General features: G+C 47.1%; 1 protein-coding gene across 2 annotated transcripts in view; it reads right to left on the bottom strand.

The window, feature by feature from the left end:
* The window catches only part of RASSF1 (Ras association domain family member 1), a 76,954-nt gene that overhangs the window by 19,769 nt on the left and 38,688 nt on the right, over window positions 1–18,497 (bottom strand). Inside the window, exon 1 of one of the 2 annotated variants that reach the window (XM_082264940.1) lies at window positions 6,030–6,405. The exons of the other annotated variant lie outside the window; for it this stretch is intronic. Coding sequence (XP_082121066.1) covers window positions 6,030–6,188 — 159 coding nt within the window. The 5' untranslated portion in view covers window positions 6,189–6,405. Of the gene's footprint in view, window positions 1–6,029; window positions 6,406–18,497 lie in introns of those variants that run through there. 2 annotated transcript variants of the gene reach the window in all.

Raw genomic sequence — 18,497 nt, 5'->3', positions numbered from 1 at the left:
ATAAATACCTGTAATATAAATAATACACCAAATGGATAAAAGGTGACCATTGTAAGTCCCCCTGGGTATCATTATATAACAGTCATTTGTGCTGGACAGCTTGGCCCGGATGGAATATATTCCAGGGGTGGACCCATACAGGTACCAGAATACAATATATTCCTATAGTGGTCCTTCAACTTTATTAAAGATGCACATTTTCCAAACCATACGTTCTTTCTTTATCAGGATCTCTACATTTGATGAGGAAACAGAATACACATTGCAATGTAAAAGTCCCGGTTCACATATGTGTGATGTCAGACATTGCATGTGATTCGGAGCGCACTGATCTGCAAACCACATGCGATGTCTGTGCGTTTCAGATTGTATAGCTGAATTTGCATTGCATTTGGACACAACTCGCACAGGACCGTTTTTTGGGTCCGCACCAGAATCGGATCGCATGTGTGTTCACATCTATGCGATCCGATTCATGTCCGAACTGACAGTTTGCACTGCGATATGCGAAACTGATCTGGGGGGGTGGTGTTAACTTTGTATTGACACCCCCAGCGATTCGCATATGGCGGTGTGAACTGCCTGCGAGTTGAATGCGATGCAGGAACCTGTAGAGGATTCGCAGGGTTCCCGCATCGCATATGTGTGAAACGGCATAGAATATACCCCTCTTGCATTTGCATTTTCTTTTGTTTGGAAGTTCTTGTTTTTTGTTGCGTTTTAGCATGACTTTCTTCTGCTTTTTGTCTGTTGGAGGAACTTCTGCTTTTTATATGCAGCATCACACAATGCATGGAAAACTTTCACCTCACCATACATGTTACAATCTGACTACAATCAGCGTCACCAAAACGATGTAATGAGGACCAAACTAAACTATATCAATACCCAATCCATCTGTATCCAATCTGGCAGGATCATACATTTTGGGGTAGATTTACTAAAGGCAAATAGACTGTGTACTTTGCAAGTGCAGTTGCCCCCCAGAGCTTAGTACATGAGGTGAAGCTTCACTTTTCAAAGAATATCCAATCACCTGCAAGGAAAATTTAAAAAACAACATTTTGCTTGCACGTGATTGGCTGATGAAAGTCAGCAGGACTGCCCCTCATTTACTTAGCTCTGGAGCCACTGAACTTGCAAAGTGGTCAATTTGCCTTTAGTACATAATCCACCTCTTTGACGGATCTAAGTTGTACAATCGGATTGTAACGTGTGAGGTGAGTTTCAGAAGCACCGATATGTAACTGCAGATTGATGTCTGACCTGCCCCATTGAGACCAATCATACCAAATCTTTGCGACTCGTGCTATTTTAACATGGAGAAAATCTGTCTCCTTTCACAAAGCGGTATCTTACCGCATCCAAGCATCCAGCGTTTTTCCCCAGAAATGTTTGCCATTCACTACAAAATGGTACTCAAATACGCTATTTTATGAAGTCATGCGGTATTTTAGTAGTAAAAGCCAGCAGTAACTTACCGCGGGCATTAGCCAGCATCCTTAACAGTGTAAATAGCTGGTTATTAACACCCCCCCCCCCCAATCCCCGTACGCAAATATGGGCGCATGGTCTTTAGTACGGAGGGGCCATAGATTTGTGTGAATTGCTGTGTATACACTGTGCTGAGAGCGTGCGCCTTGTGCATTCCCAGCACAGTTACTGTTCCCAAACCGAAAGCTCCTGATCACTCGTTTTGATTGGGAGTTTTCGGACCACATGACCACTTTGGCAGCCAATCACGGCGGTTACGTGATCTTAAGCCACGTTTCGCCTCCCATGTCCTAATCCTCTTAAAGCGCTGGGAGCTTACAGGTTATGCAGTGGGCGGCCGCCGGCGTCCTTAACAACCAGTAAACAACATGGTTGCTAAGGAGCGGGCGGCCGCTAGTGTCCTTAATAATCAGCAATCAACATGATTGGTAAATACAATACAAATGGGGCGCTAGCTTTAACCAGTAATTTAACCTGTAACCAGTAAAGCGAATGCCTCATTTGTATTGTGTGTGTGTGTGTATATATATATATATATACACACACACACACACATTTATACACATATACATATATATATACATACATACACACAATACAAATGAGGCATTCGCTTTACTGGTTACAGGTTAAATTACTGGTTAAAGCTAGCGCCCCATTTGTATTGTATTTACCAACCATGTTGATTGCTGATATATATATATATATATATATATATATATATATATATACATACATACACACACACACACACACACACACACACACACATAATATATATGTATACAAAAAAGGATGGTGGCAGCTCAAAGCGGAGTTCCACCCAAAAGTGGAACTTCCATTAATTTGCTTCCTCCTCCCCTCCGGTGCCACAATTGGCACCTTTCAGGGGGGAGGTGGGGAAGAGATACCTGTTTTTGACAGGTACCCTTCCCCACTTCTGGGAGACGGCACCGTGGTGCCGTCCACCGGAAGTTCCGTCGTCCTTCCCCCGCCGCCGAGCCTATGAAAATGCGCAGCACGCTTCGCGCATTCGCAGTAGGGAAACAGCTGTGAAGCCGCAAGGCTTCATTGCTAGTTTCCCCTTAGAAAGAATGGCGGTGGCAGCCAATCTGAAAATCGGGTGGGGTACTGACATTGCGGGCTTCCTGGACAGGTAAGTGTCTGTATATTAAAAGTCAGCAGCTACAGGATTTGTACAGGATTTGTAGCTGCTGACTCTTAATTTTAAGATAATTAGCACTGTTGTTAAATAGCGGGCGGCCGCCTGCTCCTTAACAACCATGTTGTTTATTGGTTGATAAGGACGCTGGCGGCTGCCAGTTCCTTAACTATCGCATGCTGGGACCACTACTTATTTATTTCCTTCTGTGAATTGTTCATGCGGTATTTACTGAGTGTTTTCAGCGTTTTGCTGAAGACAAGATCGCTTGGGATATTTAGGCAAAATGTGTCTGGACACCCACATACCGCATGCGATCTGGTCCTGTGAATGGAGCCCATTGTCCAAAATGTAAATGAGCCCCAATAAGGACGCACTGACCTCTATACTCTTTCATCCTAGCTTTGTCACTCTACGTTTTAACTTTTTCTTCTGCTTTAAATGCAAATCAACATTTATACAAATTTATACAAATTGCTACAGTTTTTTTTCCCTTTTTAAATAAAAAAAACTTTTTATGCATTCTTTGTTCATAAAAGAGGAAAACACAGCAGACAGCACAGTGCAGATGTCTAAGTCCCGGGTTCACAGATATGCGATTCGGGAACCCTGCAAATCCACGGCGGGTTCCCGAATCGCATTCAAATCGCAGGCAGTTCAGACTGCCATATGCGAATCGCTGGGGTGTCAATACGAAGTTAACGACACCCCCAGATCAGTTTTGCATATCGCAGTGCGAACTGACATTCGGACATGAATCAGATCGCATAGCTGTGAACACCCATGCGGTCCGATTCTGGTGCGGACCAAAAAAAGGGTCCTGTGCGAGTTTGGTCTAAATGCGATGCAAATTCAGCCGTACAATCTGTATGGCTGGATTTGCATCGCACAGACATCACGTGTGATTTGCAGAACAGTGCGCTCCGAATCACATGCAATGTCTGTCATCGCTATAGTGTGAACCGACTCTCAGTGCTCATAAGGATACATCTGATATTGTACAATATAAATGGCCACAAAAAAGAAACATTTCAGCAACAATTTAAGCAAAAAGGGACGATGATGTTGGATAGGAAACACTATCATAATCATAGCGGTAGAGGAAGGTTAACACAAGATTTAATAAAATGACGGAACAATCTCGGTGCTGCACCCTCCTAAAAGATTTTAAAAAGTTGATTGCCTCAATTTCGTGGTTCCCACACTTTAAGCAGAACCGAATACGAGAATACCGGAGGACATTTCAAGATGTCATCAGTTATGATACATCGACACAGGTACTCGTGGAGTTCATAAGCAGCTTTTAACTGGTCTGCTGACCGGAGCCCTCCAATCACAGCCCGGAGATTTGCTTAATAAGAAATGATTAGTAATTAGTCACAGTTGATGTAGTCACATCTCCTGATAATGGAAGGCGTTACTCCCACCCAACCCTGCAATGTTCCAGAGCTGACACATTGCAAAATTACTTGGAGGTTTCCGGCTGCCCCCAACCCTTCCACTGCCAATACACTGAACCCATTTCGAACCGCGATGTTCTGCAACGGATTACGACATTTCCTCTTTAACTGCGCGGACATCACAGAGCAGAATATGGAAGACATGTGCGGCCATTTATAGCCAACATGGCAAGCAGGATCAAGCACTGCAACCGGCTTTTATCAATTTTGATTTATAGGCAAACTAGGTTTATGCTAAAGGGCCAAAGCCATTCCAGGGGCGTCATGGTTAACTCTAATATTTCTTTCTGATCTTATAGTATTTGTTTTCGGTTTCCCTTGACCCCAGTCTATACCTTTTAAAATGCAGGGAATGTTTTGAGTTTGTAGGATTAGTGTTGAGTGTTGTTCAGTTGAGTTTGTGGGGTTCGGAGTTTATTCAGATTAAGTTTGTAAGATTTGAGGTGTATTCAGTTTGTAGGATTTGAAGTGTATAGTATTTCGTTGAGTTTGTAGCGTTTGGTTGAGTTTGTAGGATTCAGGATGTATTCTGTTGATTTTGTGGGGTTTGGGGTGTATTTGGTTGAGTTAGTTTGTAGGATTCGGGGTGTAAATTAGACTACATTTGGAGGATTTAGGGTGTACTTAGTTAAACTTGGAGAATTTGGAGTGTATTCGGTTGAGTTTGTAGGGTTTGGTTAAGTTTGTAGGGCTCGGAGTGTATTTGGTTGAGTTCATGATTTGGGGGTATTCAGTTTGTAGGATTTGGGGTGTTTTCAGTTGAGTTTGTAGGGTTTGGAGCATATTTAGTTAAGTTTGTAGGATTTTGAGGGTAATCAGTTTGTAGGATTTGGGTGTCTTCAGTTGAGTTTGTAGGGCTCGGAGTGTATTCGGTTGAGTTCATGATTTGGGGGTATTCAGTTTGTAGGATTTGGGGTGTTTTCAGTTGAGTTTGTAGGGTTTGGAGCATATTTGGTTAAGTTTGTAGGATTTTGAGGGTAATCAGTTTGTAGGATTTGGGTGTCTTCAGTTGAGTTTGTAAGGCTCGGAGTGTATTCGGTTGAGTTCATGATTTGGGGGTATTCAGTTTGTAGGATTTGGGGTGTTTTCAGTTGTTTGTAGGGTTCAGTTGAGTTTGTAGGGTTCGTAGCGTATTTGGTTAAGTTTGTAGGATTTTGGGGGTAATCAGTTTGCAGGATTTGGGGTGATTTCAGTTGAATTTGTAGGGTTTGGTTAAGTTTGTAGGGCTCGGAGTGTATTTGGTTGAGTTCATGATTTGGGGGTATTCAGTTTGCAGGATTTTGGGTGTATTCAGTTGAGTTTGTAGGGTTCAGAGTGTATTTGGTTGAGTTTTATGATTTGGGGGGTATTCAGTTTGTAGAATTTGGGGTGTATTCGGTTGAGTTTGTAGAGTTCAGTTGAGTTTGTAGGGTTTGGAGTGTATTTGGTTGAGTTTGAAGGATTTGGGGTGTATTCAGTTTGGAGGATTTGGGGTGTATTCAGTTGAGTTGGGAGGATTCAGTTGAGTTTGTAGGGTTCGGAGTGTATTCGGTAATGTTTGTAGGCTTTGGGGTGTATTCGGTTGAGTTTGTAGGGTTCGGAGTGTATTCGGTAATGTTTGTAGGGTTCGGAGTGTATTCAGTTAAGTTTGTAGGCTTTGGGGTGTATTCAGTTTGTAGGATTTGGGGTGTATTCGGTTGAGTTTGTAGGATTTGGAGTGTATTCGGTTAAGTTTGTAGGATTTGGGGTGTATTCGGTTGAGTTTGTCGGATTCGGTGTGCATTTGGTTGAGCTTGGGCGTATTTGGACACTTTTTCGACACAAAGCTATGGATTTTTTATCAATCATATATAATAAAACGGGTTGAGCTAACTTTATCCCACCAGCCTCCTCCCTCCCCCTCCCCCTCACCCTCGCCCAGCGCAGAGCCTGACCTGTATCTTTGTGGGGGACCTCCGGGGCAGGATCGAGGTCTTGGCGGTGTAGAAGAGCTCCAATTCCGGGTCGGACTCCTCCTGGCTGCAGTAGCCGCTGCTCGTCGTGCTGTTCCAGGTCTTTTCGAAAGACGGGGTGTCCTTGTCGCCTTTACCCATCGTGCCGTCTAATCCAACAAAATGTGGCGATGCCTCTCTGTACCCGGCTCCTTCGAGGTCTGTGGCTGACCGATCGTGTGCGCGCGTCACCCTTTTCCTGAGCGCAATCTGTGCCTTCCAGAGAGCGTGCCCAATCTTCTCTAACTCTGAAGTTGAATGTATACAGACTGTGTAATCTCCTCTGTGATTGGGAAGGAGGAAAGGGAAGGACGGGAGGGGTAAAACGATGACTTCATCCCCCCCCAACCGCTCCACACCCACATCCTGTCATAGGAATTGCAGCAGCAGCGTGTGCACTGCAGGGGGAGGGGAGCCTAAGAACATTCACTTCTGCTAATCTGCAGCCATGTGCGTCCAGTTCCTCTGCAGATTCGCTTCAATAAAATAAAATGATGCAAAGGCTTTATTGTTCCCAGTCGTTCGCAAAACTCTGCAAATGTTGGATCTTAGGCTAAGTTCACACACCTATGCGATTTGCAAAAATGCACTATGGTCCATTTATCATGATTTCCTATGGAACACGTTCTCATCTGTGCGTTTTCAACAGGTACAATTTTAGGAAAGGGTAAAGCTAGGTTCGCACATATGCGATGCGGGAATCCGCACGATTCTAGTTCCCGCATCGCATCTTTCTCGCAGGCAGTTCAGACTGCCCTCTGCGAACTGCTGTGGGTGTCAATACAAAGTTAATGACACCCCCCAGATCGGTTCGCAGATCTCGGTGCGAACTGTGAATTTGGATGGACAGGAATCGGATTGCGTGGGTGTGAGCACCCAAGTGACCCGAATCCAGTGCGGGGGGAAAAAAAAGGTTCCTGCACCTTTTTTGTGCGAATCCAATGCATATCCGTATGGGTGCGTCGGTTCGCGGGAGCGCTCCTGCCCGCCCCCACTAGGCAGCAGAGATGCTGATCCACGGGGGCCGGCGGCCGAGATTGCCCCCGGGCACCCGCGATCTCTCTCCGCTGATAGAGAACGACGGTCTGCTGTGTAAGCCCCTGTGATCCTACGCATTGGCTTACCTTTAAAATGACTATCCCCCTTCAGTCCATCATGAACGCTGCTGCCAGGCTCATCCATCTTGCAAACCGCTCTGTGTCTGCTACCCCATCTTTGCCAATCCCTCCATTGGCTGCCACTCAACTAACAAATTAAATTCAAGTTACTAACCATAACTTACAAAGCCATCCATAACTTGGCACCCAGCTACATCACTAACTTGGCCTCAAAATACCGACCAACTCGTTCTCTTCGTTCCTCCCAGGACCTCCTGCTCTCTAGATCCCTTGTAACCACTTCCCATGCTCGCCTCCAGGACTTCTCCCGAGCTTCTCCCATCCTCTGGAATGCTCTACCCCCATCTGTCCGACTATCTCCTACTTTGTCTACTTTCAGACGATCCCTGAAAACACGTCTCTTCAGAGAAACCTATCTGGCATCCACCTAACAACTGTATTTATTTTCTCCATCAGCCCATCCCCCACAGTTATTACCTCTTGTATCTCTTGACCCTCCCTCTTAGATTGTAAACTCTAACAAGCAGGGCCCTCTGATTCCTACTGTTTTAAAGTGTATTGTATTTGTACTGTCTGCCTTGGCGCTATATAAATCTTATATAATAATAATAATACCTGTTGGCGCTATATAAATCCTGTTTAATAATAATAATACAACTGCATGGCTGAATTTGCATTTGCGCAGGCATCGCATGTGATCTGCACAGGAATGTGGTGCGAATTACATGCAATGTCGAACATCGCATATGTGTGAACCCAGGCTCAGGGACTTTTTTGCCTGCAGCAGATTGCGTTTATGGTTTCATAGACTTCAATAGAAACGCGTAAAAAAAGCATGTACACGAGTTATTAGTGCATTTTTGGTGTGATTCTTGCATAACAGACACCTCCTCCTAGCAAAATTAAAAAATCCAAAAAATGCAAAATAAAAGCACTGAAACGTATCAAAAAAGCATTTGAAAAAAGGCAAACCGCACCACAAAATGCACAGGAAAAACGCATCAACCGAAACCTGCATAGGCGTAAACTCAGCCTAAAATGTACATACACCCCGATAATGGTCTTCTCTTACATTTTATATTGCTTTTGATCTTTTAGGCTCCATTCACCGCATGCAAATGCGACAGAGTGCATGTGCATAGGGAAGCCCAATCATTTCAATGGGCTGCCCTACAAGCGAGAAACGCGCAAAACAAGTCCCTCCCTCTTGTGCAAAACCATTCCGCACCAAACCACTAGGTGCTCTGGCAACAAGTTTTTAGGTATGTATTAGCAGATGTATGGGGGTGTAATTAACCCCTTGGCTCCAGCACCTCCTAGCCCTTTAAGGGATTTCGGATGCCGGGGGCGGGGTTTATGATCATGTGTCACCGAGGTCACATGATCGGATTGCAAGCAGCGATAGGGAGCTTTCCGTTAGCCGCTGGTAGCTGTTCCAGGTGTGTGCAGTGCGCAGGGAACGGTCTCTTAGCACAGCAGGTTTTGCAATATTGCATGCAAATATGCGGCCGCCCGGCGCCAAGGCCCACCTACCGCGAGGCCGCATATTTGCATGCTGTCGGTCCCAAGCGGTTAAAGTGGTTGTAAAGGGAAAGGTTTTTTACCTTCATGCAGTGCCGGGACAAGGTCATTTAGAGCCCAGGGCGAAGATGCCGATCTGTGCCCCCCCAAGATGTATGAGCATTATGTGTCAGCAAAAATCCCCCCATAAAAACACTGAGCACTAATCTGCATGCTTACCCCCTAAGCATAAATCCCCCTTCCTCCAAATACAAATCCACCCCTTGCTGAAACACCCCCTGCCAGCACAAATCTTTGCCCCCCCCCCCATCCCCCAAATCCCCCCAAATGTCCCCACCCCAAAAAAAAATTCACCCCACCTAGCACAAATCCTCTACCCATACAATTTCCCCTTCTAGTACACATTTCCTACACCCCCCCCCCCCAAAATCTCCCCCCCCCATCCCCCCTTCCAACACACTCTTAGCACTCCCCCCACCCCCAAATTTCACCTCCTAGAACAATACTTATCCCCTCCTGCCCCCCATTTTCCCCTTTCCAACAGTAATCCCCTCCCCCTATTCTCCTTGTGCCCCCCCACCTCACATGATACCACAGTGCTCAGGGCAGCCGTCCCTTCTACCCACCCCTTGTCCCTGTTCTGCCTTAATGCAATCTATGCATAAAGTTAAAAATACCTTCTAAAAATCCCCCAGCCCCCCCCCCAAAAAAAAACGTACCTGGGCCTCCTCTCGATCCAGCGATGTTCATTCCGGGAACTTGCGCTCCTGATTGGCTTTTGGCAGCTATCAATTACAGCCAGTTGACCAATCAGGAGATGGAGGGGTTAACTCCTTCCCTGCCAGTGTTATTATTACAGTGACTGTAGTAATGTCACTGGTCACCCCCAAAACTGTCAAAAATGTCAGTTAGGGGTCCGATCTGTCCGCTGCAATGTCGCAGTCCCGCTAAAAATTGCAGATCGCCGCCATTACTAGTAAAAAAAAAAATAAAAATGACATAAATCTTTCCCATAGTTTGTAGATGCGATAACTTTTGCACAAACCAATCAAAATACGCTTATTGGGATATTTTTTCTTTCATAAATATGTAGCAGAACACAAATTGGCCTAAAATGATGAAAACATTTGATTTTTATTTATTTATTTATTTTTTATCGTGAATGTTATATAGCAGAAAGTTTTTTTTCAGAATTGTTGCGTCTTTTTTTGTTTATAGCGCAAAAAATAAAAAAATTGCAGAGGTGATCAAACCCCAACAAAAGAAAGCTCTATTTGTGGGGAAAATAAGGACATCGATGTTATTTGGGTACAGCGTCGCACGACCGCACAATTGTCCGTTAAACTAACGCAGTGCCGAATCGCAAAAAATGGCCTGGTCATTAAGGGGGAAAATCCTTCCGGTCCAGAAGTGGTTAATATGGATTGTACAGTTTGGCTGAAATTATTGCGCTATATCTATTATGATATATGGGGTTTTAAAAAAAAAGAGTTTTTAAGAGTGGTTAAATCACTTTAACCACTTTAAGACCGGAAGATTTTGCTGCTTAATGACCAGGCCCTATTTTGCGATTCGGCACTGCGTTACTTTAACGGACAATTTCGCAGTCGTGCGACGCTTTACCCAAACAAAATCAATGACCTTTTTTTCCCCACAAACAGAGCTTTCTTTGGGTGGTATTTGATCCCCTGTGCAATTTTTATTTTTTGTGCTATAAACAAAAAAAGAGCGCCAATTTTGAAAACAATATTTTTCACATTCTGCTATATAACATTCCCAAAAAAAAAAATGTAAAAATCAAAATTTTTTAACATTTTAGGCCAATTTGTTTTCTTCTACATATTTTTGTTAAAAAAAATTGCAATAAGCGTATTTTGATTGGTTTGCGCAAAAGTTATTGCGTTTACTAACTACGGGAAAGATTTTTGTCATTTTTATTGTTTTTTTTTTTACTAGTAATGGCAGCGATCTGCGATTTTTAGCGGGACTGCGACATTGCGGTGGATAGATCGGACCCCTGACTGACATTTTTGACACTTTTGGGGGGACCAGTGACATTACTACAGTAATCAGTGCTATAAATATGCACTGTTACTGTAATAATGACACTAGCAGGGAAGGGGTTAATACTATTGGTGATCAAGGGATTAAATGTGAGCCTAGGGGAGTGATTCTAACTGCTGGGGGGGTTGGGCTTGTGAGATGACCATAGAGACATGCGATCCTATATAGCAGGATCGCATGGTCTCTGTGATCATCTCAGGGAGAAGGACAGACGGCTGTGTTTACATCGGCCGTCCGTCCTTCTCTGTCAGTGGGGGGAAAGATCGCGGGTGGCCGGCGGCCATCGAAGCCGCTTGTCACATGCACTGGCTTCCCTGCTAACGAGCGGGGGTGGGAGCGCGCCGTCCATCCTTCTCTGTCAGCGGCGGGAGACTGTGGGTGGCCGGCGGCCATCGGAGCCGCCTGTCACATGCATTGGCTCCCTGGCTGACGAGCGGGGGCGGGAGTGCGTCATCTGTCCTTCTCTGTCAGCGGCGGGGAGATCGCGGGTGGCCGGCGGCCATCGGAGCCGGCTGTCACATGCACTGGCTTCCCCACCGTCCGTCCTTCTCTGTCAGCGGCGGGAGATCGCGGGTGGCCGGCAGCCATCGAAGCTGCTTGTCACGTGCACTGGCTTCCCCGCTGACGAGCGGGGGTGGAAGCGTGCCATCCGTCCTTCTCTGTCAGCGGCGGGAGATCGCGGGTGGCCGGCGGGCATCGGAGCCGCCTGTCACACGCACTGGCTTCCCCGCTGATGAGCGGGGGCGGGAGCGCGCCGCCCATTCTTCTCTGTCAGCGGCAGGAGACCGTGGGTGGCCGGTGGCCATCGGAGCCGCCTGTAACATGCACTGGCTCCCTGGCTGATGAGCGGGGATGGGAGCGCACCGTCCGTCCTTCTCTGTCAGCGGCAGGAGATCGCGGGTGGCCGGCGGGCATCGGAGCCGCCTGTAACATGCACTGGCTCCCTGGCTGATGAGCGGGGATGGGAGCGCACCGTCCGTCCTTCTCTGTCAGCGGCGGGAGATCGTGGGTGGCCGGCGGCCATTGGAGCCACCTGTCACATGCACTGGCTTCCGCTTCCCCGCTGACGAGCGGGGGTGGGAGCGTGTCGTCCTTCTCTGTCAGCGGCGGGAGATCGCGGGTGGCCGGCGGCCATCGGAGCCGCCTGTAACATGCACTGGCTCCCTGGCTGACGAGCGGGGGCGGGAGCGCGCCGTCCATCCTTCTCTGTCAGCGCGGGAGACCGTGGGTGGCCGGCGGCCATCGGAGCCACCTGTCACATGCACTGGCTAGCTCCTCCCAGGCGAGCGCTGTACATGTACGGGACTTTGCCTGGGAGAGCCGTACATCTGCGGCGGCTGGTCGGCAGGTGGTTAAAAAGAATGGCACTGCCTGCTAAAGGGCAGCGCGTTTCTGTGTGTGTGGGGGGAGGGGGGGCTCATGATTTTGTGCGCATTTTTTGCGTGCATTCCTGACTTCCTGGCAGAGACCATCATGGCTTCCTTGGCTGGTAAATGTGGTAAAGTCATCCTGCATTATATAACAGGACATCTTCCTCAATGCTTGCAGCTTCCTCAAATGCCAGGCCCCATAGTCAGCGGGTAGGAGGCTACCCTGCAGCCCCCTCCAAAAGCCCCCGTCCTGGCTGGGTCTATCACAGTGCTTTTCTATGCGGGGATTATATCATGGTAGGGGGATTTTAGACAAGAGCCAATTAAAGTACAGTACCCAGCATGTGATTGGAGGAAACCCACACAAGCACAGGGAGAACACGCAAACTCTATGCAGACCGGGTCCTGCCTGGGATTGAAGCCAAAGGTTCCAGCGCTGCGAGGCAGAAATGCAAACCACTAAGGCTATGTACTGATCACATTGCAGCCGCCACATCTCAGGGCTAATAAGATGCATTGTCACTTTTATTCCTGGTATTAGATACACTGTAAATGCTAATGATTACATATCCTGTATACAGCTTTCTGTGTCATGGAAAATCCCCATCTGATTACTTCGGTTTTGTTTTTCATGATGCGTGAGTAATAAAAAAAAACAGAAAATGTACAAAGATGCTGCAAATACAGTATATAGGGAAGAGGCAATACAGCCCAGCCGGGACGTTTCCAGGGACAGATCCCAGCCGGGACATTTGCAGGAACCGATCCCAGCTGAGACATTTCCAGGGACAGATCCCAGCCGGGACATTTCCAGGGACAGATCCCAGCCGGGATTGTTCCAGGGACAGATCCCAGCCGGGACATTTGCAGGGAGAGATCCCAGCCGGGACATTTCCAGGGACAGATCCCAGCCGGGACATTTGCAGGGAGAGATCCCAGCCGGGACATTTCCAGGGACAGATCCAATCCAGGACATTTCCAGGGACAGATCTTCCATCCCTCGGGTGGTTATGGAGGACAGTGGGTGACTTTTCTCTAAATATATATTTATCTGGATGTTGCGGATTAGTTCTGCTCCGGTCACGCAGTATATATCTCACTGTACGCTATATTTATTGAATTGTGGTGATGACTCAGGGTCACATGTCCCTGTATCCCCGGGGAGGGGGATGGGGGGGGGTGTCCATTGTCCAGATGTGTGAACATCCTGCATTTAATAGTTCCTGGCTCTGTTCTCTCTCTGCAGGTCACCCCCCCCCCCCCTCCGGATTATAGCTGTAATGTAATCTGCATCTCCTAATTATATTACAGACCAGTATACAGGCTGCTGCGGGGGATGTGGGCATTTATAGCCATATGGGGGGGGGGGGGCTCTGCTGGGAATATATACATTTTATAGCCATATGGTGAGTGGCTCCAGGTTTATACGGCAGTGAGGGACCTCTGATGTTCCTTCAGATATCCACAGATGTAACATAAATGTGGGGAGATAATAAATGGTTTGATTGCATTGTGTGTGAATAACTGTAAACAGACATTTAAGGCAGCAAACGGTTATTTAGTACATATCGTCTTCCTTTTTCATTATTAGGCCTAAAATTAAAATTGTGAAATCGTTTTTTTTCTTCCTTTTTTTCGTTCGGTAAATCTGAAACTTTGTACATGACTATCATGCTGTATTTTATTCAGCCAGCAGGTGGCGCTCTCATTGCTTTCTCTCTTTCCATCATGTGTTGTGTATAGAGATCAGTAGCTCAAGGTGGAATTTACATAAAGAATTAGATGAGCCAGTGCAGTCCCTCCACCCTTATTAGATGAAAAAATTCAATGTGAGAGAGAGGGGTCGATTTAAAAAGCAGACTGCTGCTTCGGTTAGCTAACTCATAGTGCTCTGGGAATCCTATGATATTAACTGTCTATTGGTGTCAGTGCAGCTGGGAGTTATGGCCCAGGTTGCAGCACGCTAATGCAGTGTATAGATCTGCACACTCATTTTATGGAGCTCCTGCAGTTGGCAGTACATTGCTGGGAGTTGTAGTCGAGGCTACAGCACTTTGGCACAGTGTATAGATCTGCAGAATATATGGGGCTCCTGTGGCTGGCAGTACATGCTGGGAGTTGTAGTCCAGGCTACAGCACTTTGGCACAGTGTATGGATCTGCAGACACTCTATATGGGGCTCCCGTGGCTGGCAATGCATGCTGAGAGTTCTGATCCATGTTGCAGCACACTGACGCAGTGTACATACTCTATAATGAGGCTTCTGTGGCTGGCAGAGCTTGCTGGGAGTTGTAGTTAAGGTTGAAGCACACTTACTGAGTGTATAGATCTGCACACACCTATGGGGGGTTCCTGTGGCTAGCAGTGCATGCTGTTCATTGTAGCCCACATTGCAGTACACTAGTGCCACTTATAGATCTGCATGCACCCTACATAAGGGTCATGTGGCTGGCAGTACATGCTGGGAGTTGTAGTCCAGGCTACAGCACTTTGGCACAGTGTATAGATCTGCAGACACTCTATACTGTATGTGGCTCCTGTGGCTGGCAGTGCATGCTGGGACTTGTAGACCACATTGCAGCACACTAGTGCAATATATAGATCTGCATGCACCCTACATAGGGTTCATGTAGCTGGCAGTGCATGCTGAGAGTTGTAGTCTAGGCAAAAGCACTTTGGCACAGTGTATAGATCTGCAGAAACTCTATATGGGGCTCCTGTGGCTGGCAGTACATGCTGGGAGTTGTAGACCACATTGCTGCACACTAGTGCAATATATAGATCTGCATGCACCCTACATGGGGTTCATGTGGCTGGCAGTGCATGCTGAGAGTTGTAGTCCAGGCTACAGCACTTTGGCACAGTGTATAGATCTGCAGGCACTTTATATGGGGCGCGCCTGTGGCTGGCAGTGCATGCAGAGAGTTGTAGTCCAGACTACAGAACTTCAGCACAGTGTATAGATCTGCAGACACTCTATGTGGGGCTCCTGTGGCTGGCAGTGAATGCTGAGAGTTCTAATCCAGGTTGCAGCACACTGACTCAGTGTATAAATGTGCACAAGCTTCATATGGGGCTCCTGTGGCTGGCAGAGCTTGCTGGGAGTTGTAGTCCAGGTTGCAGCACACTTACACAGTGAATAAATTGGCACACACCTATATGGGGCTTTCGTGGCTGACAGTGCACGTTGGGAGTTGTAGTCCAGGTCACAGCACACTGGGGCAATGTGTAGATCTGCTCACAATCTATACGGGGCTCTTGTGGCCAGCAGCTGCCAAAGAACTACAAGTCTCAGCCCGTCAGTCACAATGAGGGTTTGTATAGAAGCTGGCCTCAATTACCGCCTGGCAGGGGGGCTCTTTATGACAGCGCTGGGGTCTCAAAATCACTTCCAGGAACCATCTGTGGTTATTCATCGTTTTATAGGAGCTATAAAGACAGAGGAGGAACTCCGGAAATATGAGCAGCACAGGAGAGAGGAACCCAAAATTCAGAAGGCCGACCATCCCTGACTTCTGAGGACAGGACCCCAATGTCAAAGGATTTGTACCTGGAAACATAAAATCTCTCTTCATCTGCACCTCAGAATTTTATCATCCATCAGAGGTCCACTCCGCCTCAGAGATTCTTCATCCAGACATTGCTGTATAGATTTGGGGTGGGCCCTCATTTTTTTTCCATGGCTCATGCAGGATCAGAATAGGGAAATCCCTCTCTGAAACATGGGGCAAGTCCTTTTTTTCATTACTCATGCAGGAGCAGAATAGGAAAATTCCTCTCTGCAGCATGGGACAGGTCCTCTTTTTCCCATGGCTTATGCAGGAGCAGGATAGGGAAACCTAATTTTGCAGCATGGAACAGATTCTCCTTTTTCTGTAGCTTGTGCAGGAGAAGGATAGGGAAATCCCTCTCTGCAGCGTGGGACAGGTCCTCTTTTTATGGCTCCTGCAAGAGCAGAATAGGGGAATCTATTTCTGCAGCATAGGATAAGTCCTCTTTTTTTCCATGACTCGTGCTGGAGCAGAATAGAGAAATATTTGTCTGCAGCGTGGGACAGGTTCTCTTTATATGGCTCCTGCAAGAGAAGAATAGGGAAATCTATTTCTGCAGCATGGGACAGGTCCTCTTTTGTCATGGCTCATGCAGGAGCAGAATAGGGAAATCCCTCTCTGAAGCATGGGGCAAGTCCTTTTTTTCATAACTCATGCAGGAGCAGAATAGGGAAATTCCTCTCTGCAACATGGGACAGGTCCTCTTTTCCCCATGGCTCATGCAGGAGCAGAATAGGGAAATCTAATTTTTCAGCATGGGACAGATTCTCTTTTTTTCTGTGGCTTGTGCAGGAGAAGGAGAAGGAAATCCCTCTCTGCAGCATGGGACAGGTCCTCTTTTTCCATGGCTTGTGCAGGAGCAGAGTAGAGAAATCCATCTGCAGCATGGGAGAGGTCATCTTTTTTCATAACTCATGCAGTAGCAGAATAGGGAAATCCCTCTCTGCAGCATGGGAAGGGTCCTCTTTTTTTCCATGGCTCATGCAGGAGCAGAGCAGAGAAATCCTTCTCTGCAGCATGGGACGGGTCCTCTTTTCCCATGACTCATACAGAAGCACAATAAAGAAATCCCTCTCTGCAGAATGGGACAGGTCCTCTTTTTCCATAGCTCATACAGGAGCAGAGCAGAGAAATCCCTCTCTGCAGGATGGGATTGGTCCTCTTTTTTCATGGCTCATGCAGAAGCAGGATAAGAAAATCTCTTTCTGCAGCGTGAAGAGTGCATTATGGCGTTCTTTATATATGGACGTCACACATAGGCAGATACATCGATGATCTGCATCTAATCTACAGGATACGGTGACATGAGATCAATATTCTGAATCAGATTAGGCAGCAACTGTATCCGGGGAAACGGTCCGATCGCTCTGATTCTACACATCACTTTCTATATATATATATAAAGTGTTGCAGCTTGACTAATAATATTACACAGAGCGATTGTGGGGCCCCAGGGCCACTAGCAGCTATCTGTATCCCTATAACCTCGGCCTTTTATCTCAGAGTGCTGTCACTTCCCCGTCCCCTCCGGTCACTGTTCTGATTAATAAATATTCAACGTGACAAACGTGAGAGTAGCCCAAGGCCGAACCCCCTCCCCCCCGCCCCATGTCCTGATTGCACACAAAAGGGTCGTAATGTGATCCGCCCCGGGCTGGACTCGTCTTTTGTCATTGTCAGGCTGAATAGGGGGACAATTCTAAGAGTGCCAATCGCCTTTTGTTTTTTGGTTTTATTTTTTGGATAATGTAAAGTGGACCTGTCAGAATGTTACAAGTCTTCAGGAATAAATTCGCAATATACAGCGGCGGGATCATTCCTCAGACAAGCTCCAACTTGAACCCCACTCGTGTCTAGGCTGAGCTAGATCACCACTCAGTGACTGCCTAGGCTGAAAGGAGGTCAGCACTTACTGACATTGCCTAGGATGAGGTGACATCACCAGTCAATGACTTTGCCTAAGCTGAGGCGTGGTCACCACTTACTGACATTGCCTAGGATGAGGTGAGGTCACCAGTCAGTAACTTTTCCTACACTGAGGGGAGGTCACCAGTCTGTGACGTTGCTTAGGCTGAGGTGAGGTCACAAGTCAGTGACTTTGCCTAGGCTGAAAGGAGGTCACCACTTACTGACGTTGCCTAGGCTGAGGTGAGGTCACCAGTCAGTGACATTGCCTAGGCTGAGGTGAGGTCACCACTTACTGACATTGCCTAGGCTGAGATGAGGTCACCACTTACTGACATTGCCTAGGCTGAGGTGAGGTCACCAGTCAGTAACTTTGCCTAGGCTGAGGTGAGGTCACCAGTCAGTAACTTTGCCTAGGCTGAGGTGAGGTCACCAGTCAGTAACTTTGCCTAGGCTGAGGTGAGGTCACCAGTCAGTAACTTTGCCTAGGCTGAGGTGAGGTCACCAGTCAGTAACTTTGCCTAGGCTGAGGTGAAGTCACAACTCAGTGACATTACCTAGGCTGAGGTGGGGTTACCCAGGGCCACCATCGGGGGGGGGGACAGCACATACACATGTAAGGGGCCCTGGTGTCCCAAGGGGCCCTGCCAACCAGGCCCCAAACAAAAAGACAGAGTTGTTGCTGTAGTAACTAGAAATTGCTAAAGCAAGGTGGCTGAAGAGTGAGCCGATGTCTCTTTGCTACATTGGGATGCCTCTTTGCTAAATATATGGAAATGTCACTTTGCTGGATTGGGCTGTCTCTTTGCTGGATTGGGTTGTCTCTTTGCTGGATTGGGCTGTCTCTTTGCTGGATTGGGTTGTCTCTTTGCTGGATTGGGT

This window comes from Pelophylax lessonae, assembly GCF_965119305.1.
Source record: "Pelophylax lessonae genome assembly, chromosome: 8".
NCBI classification, from domain to species: Eukaryota; Metazoa; Chordata; class Amphibia; order Anura; family Ranidae; genus Pelophylax; species Pelophylax lessonae.
The sequence above is the reverse complement of the archived record's forward strand: the minus strand, read 5'-3'. Positions and strand labels throughout refer to the sequence as shown.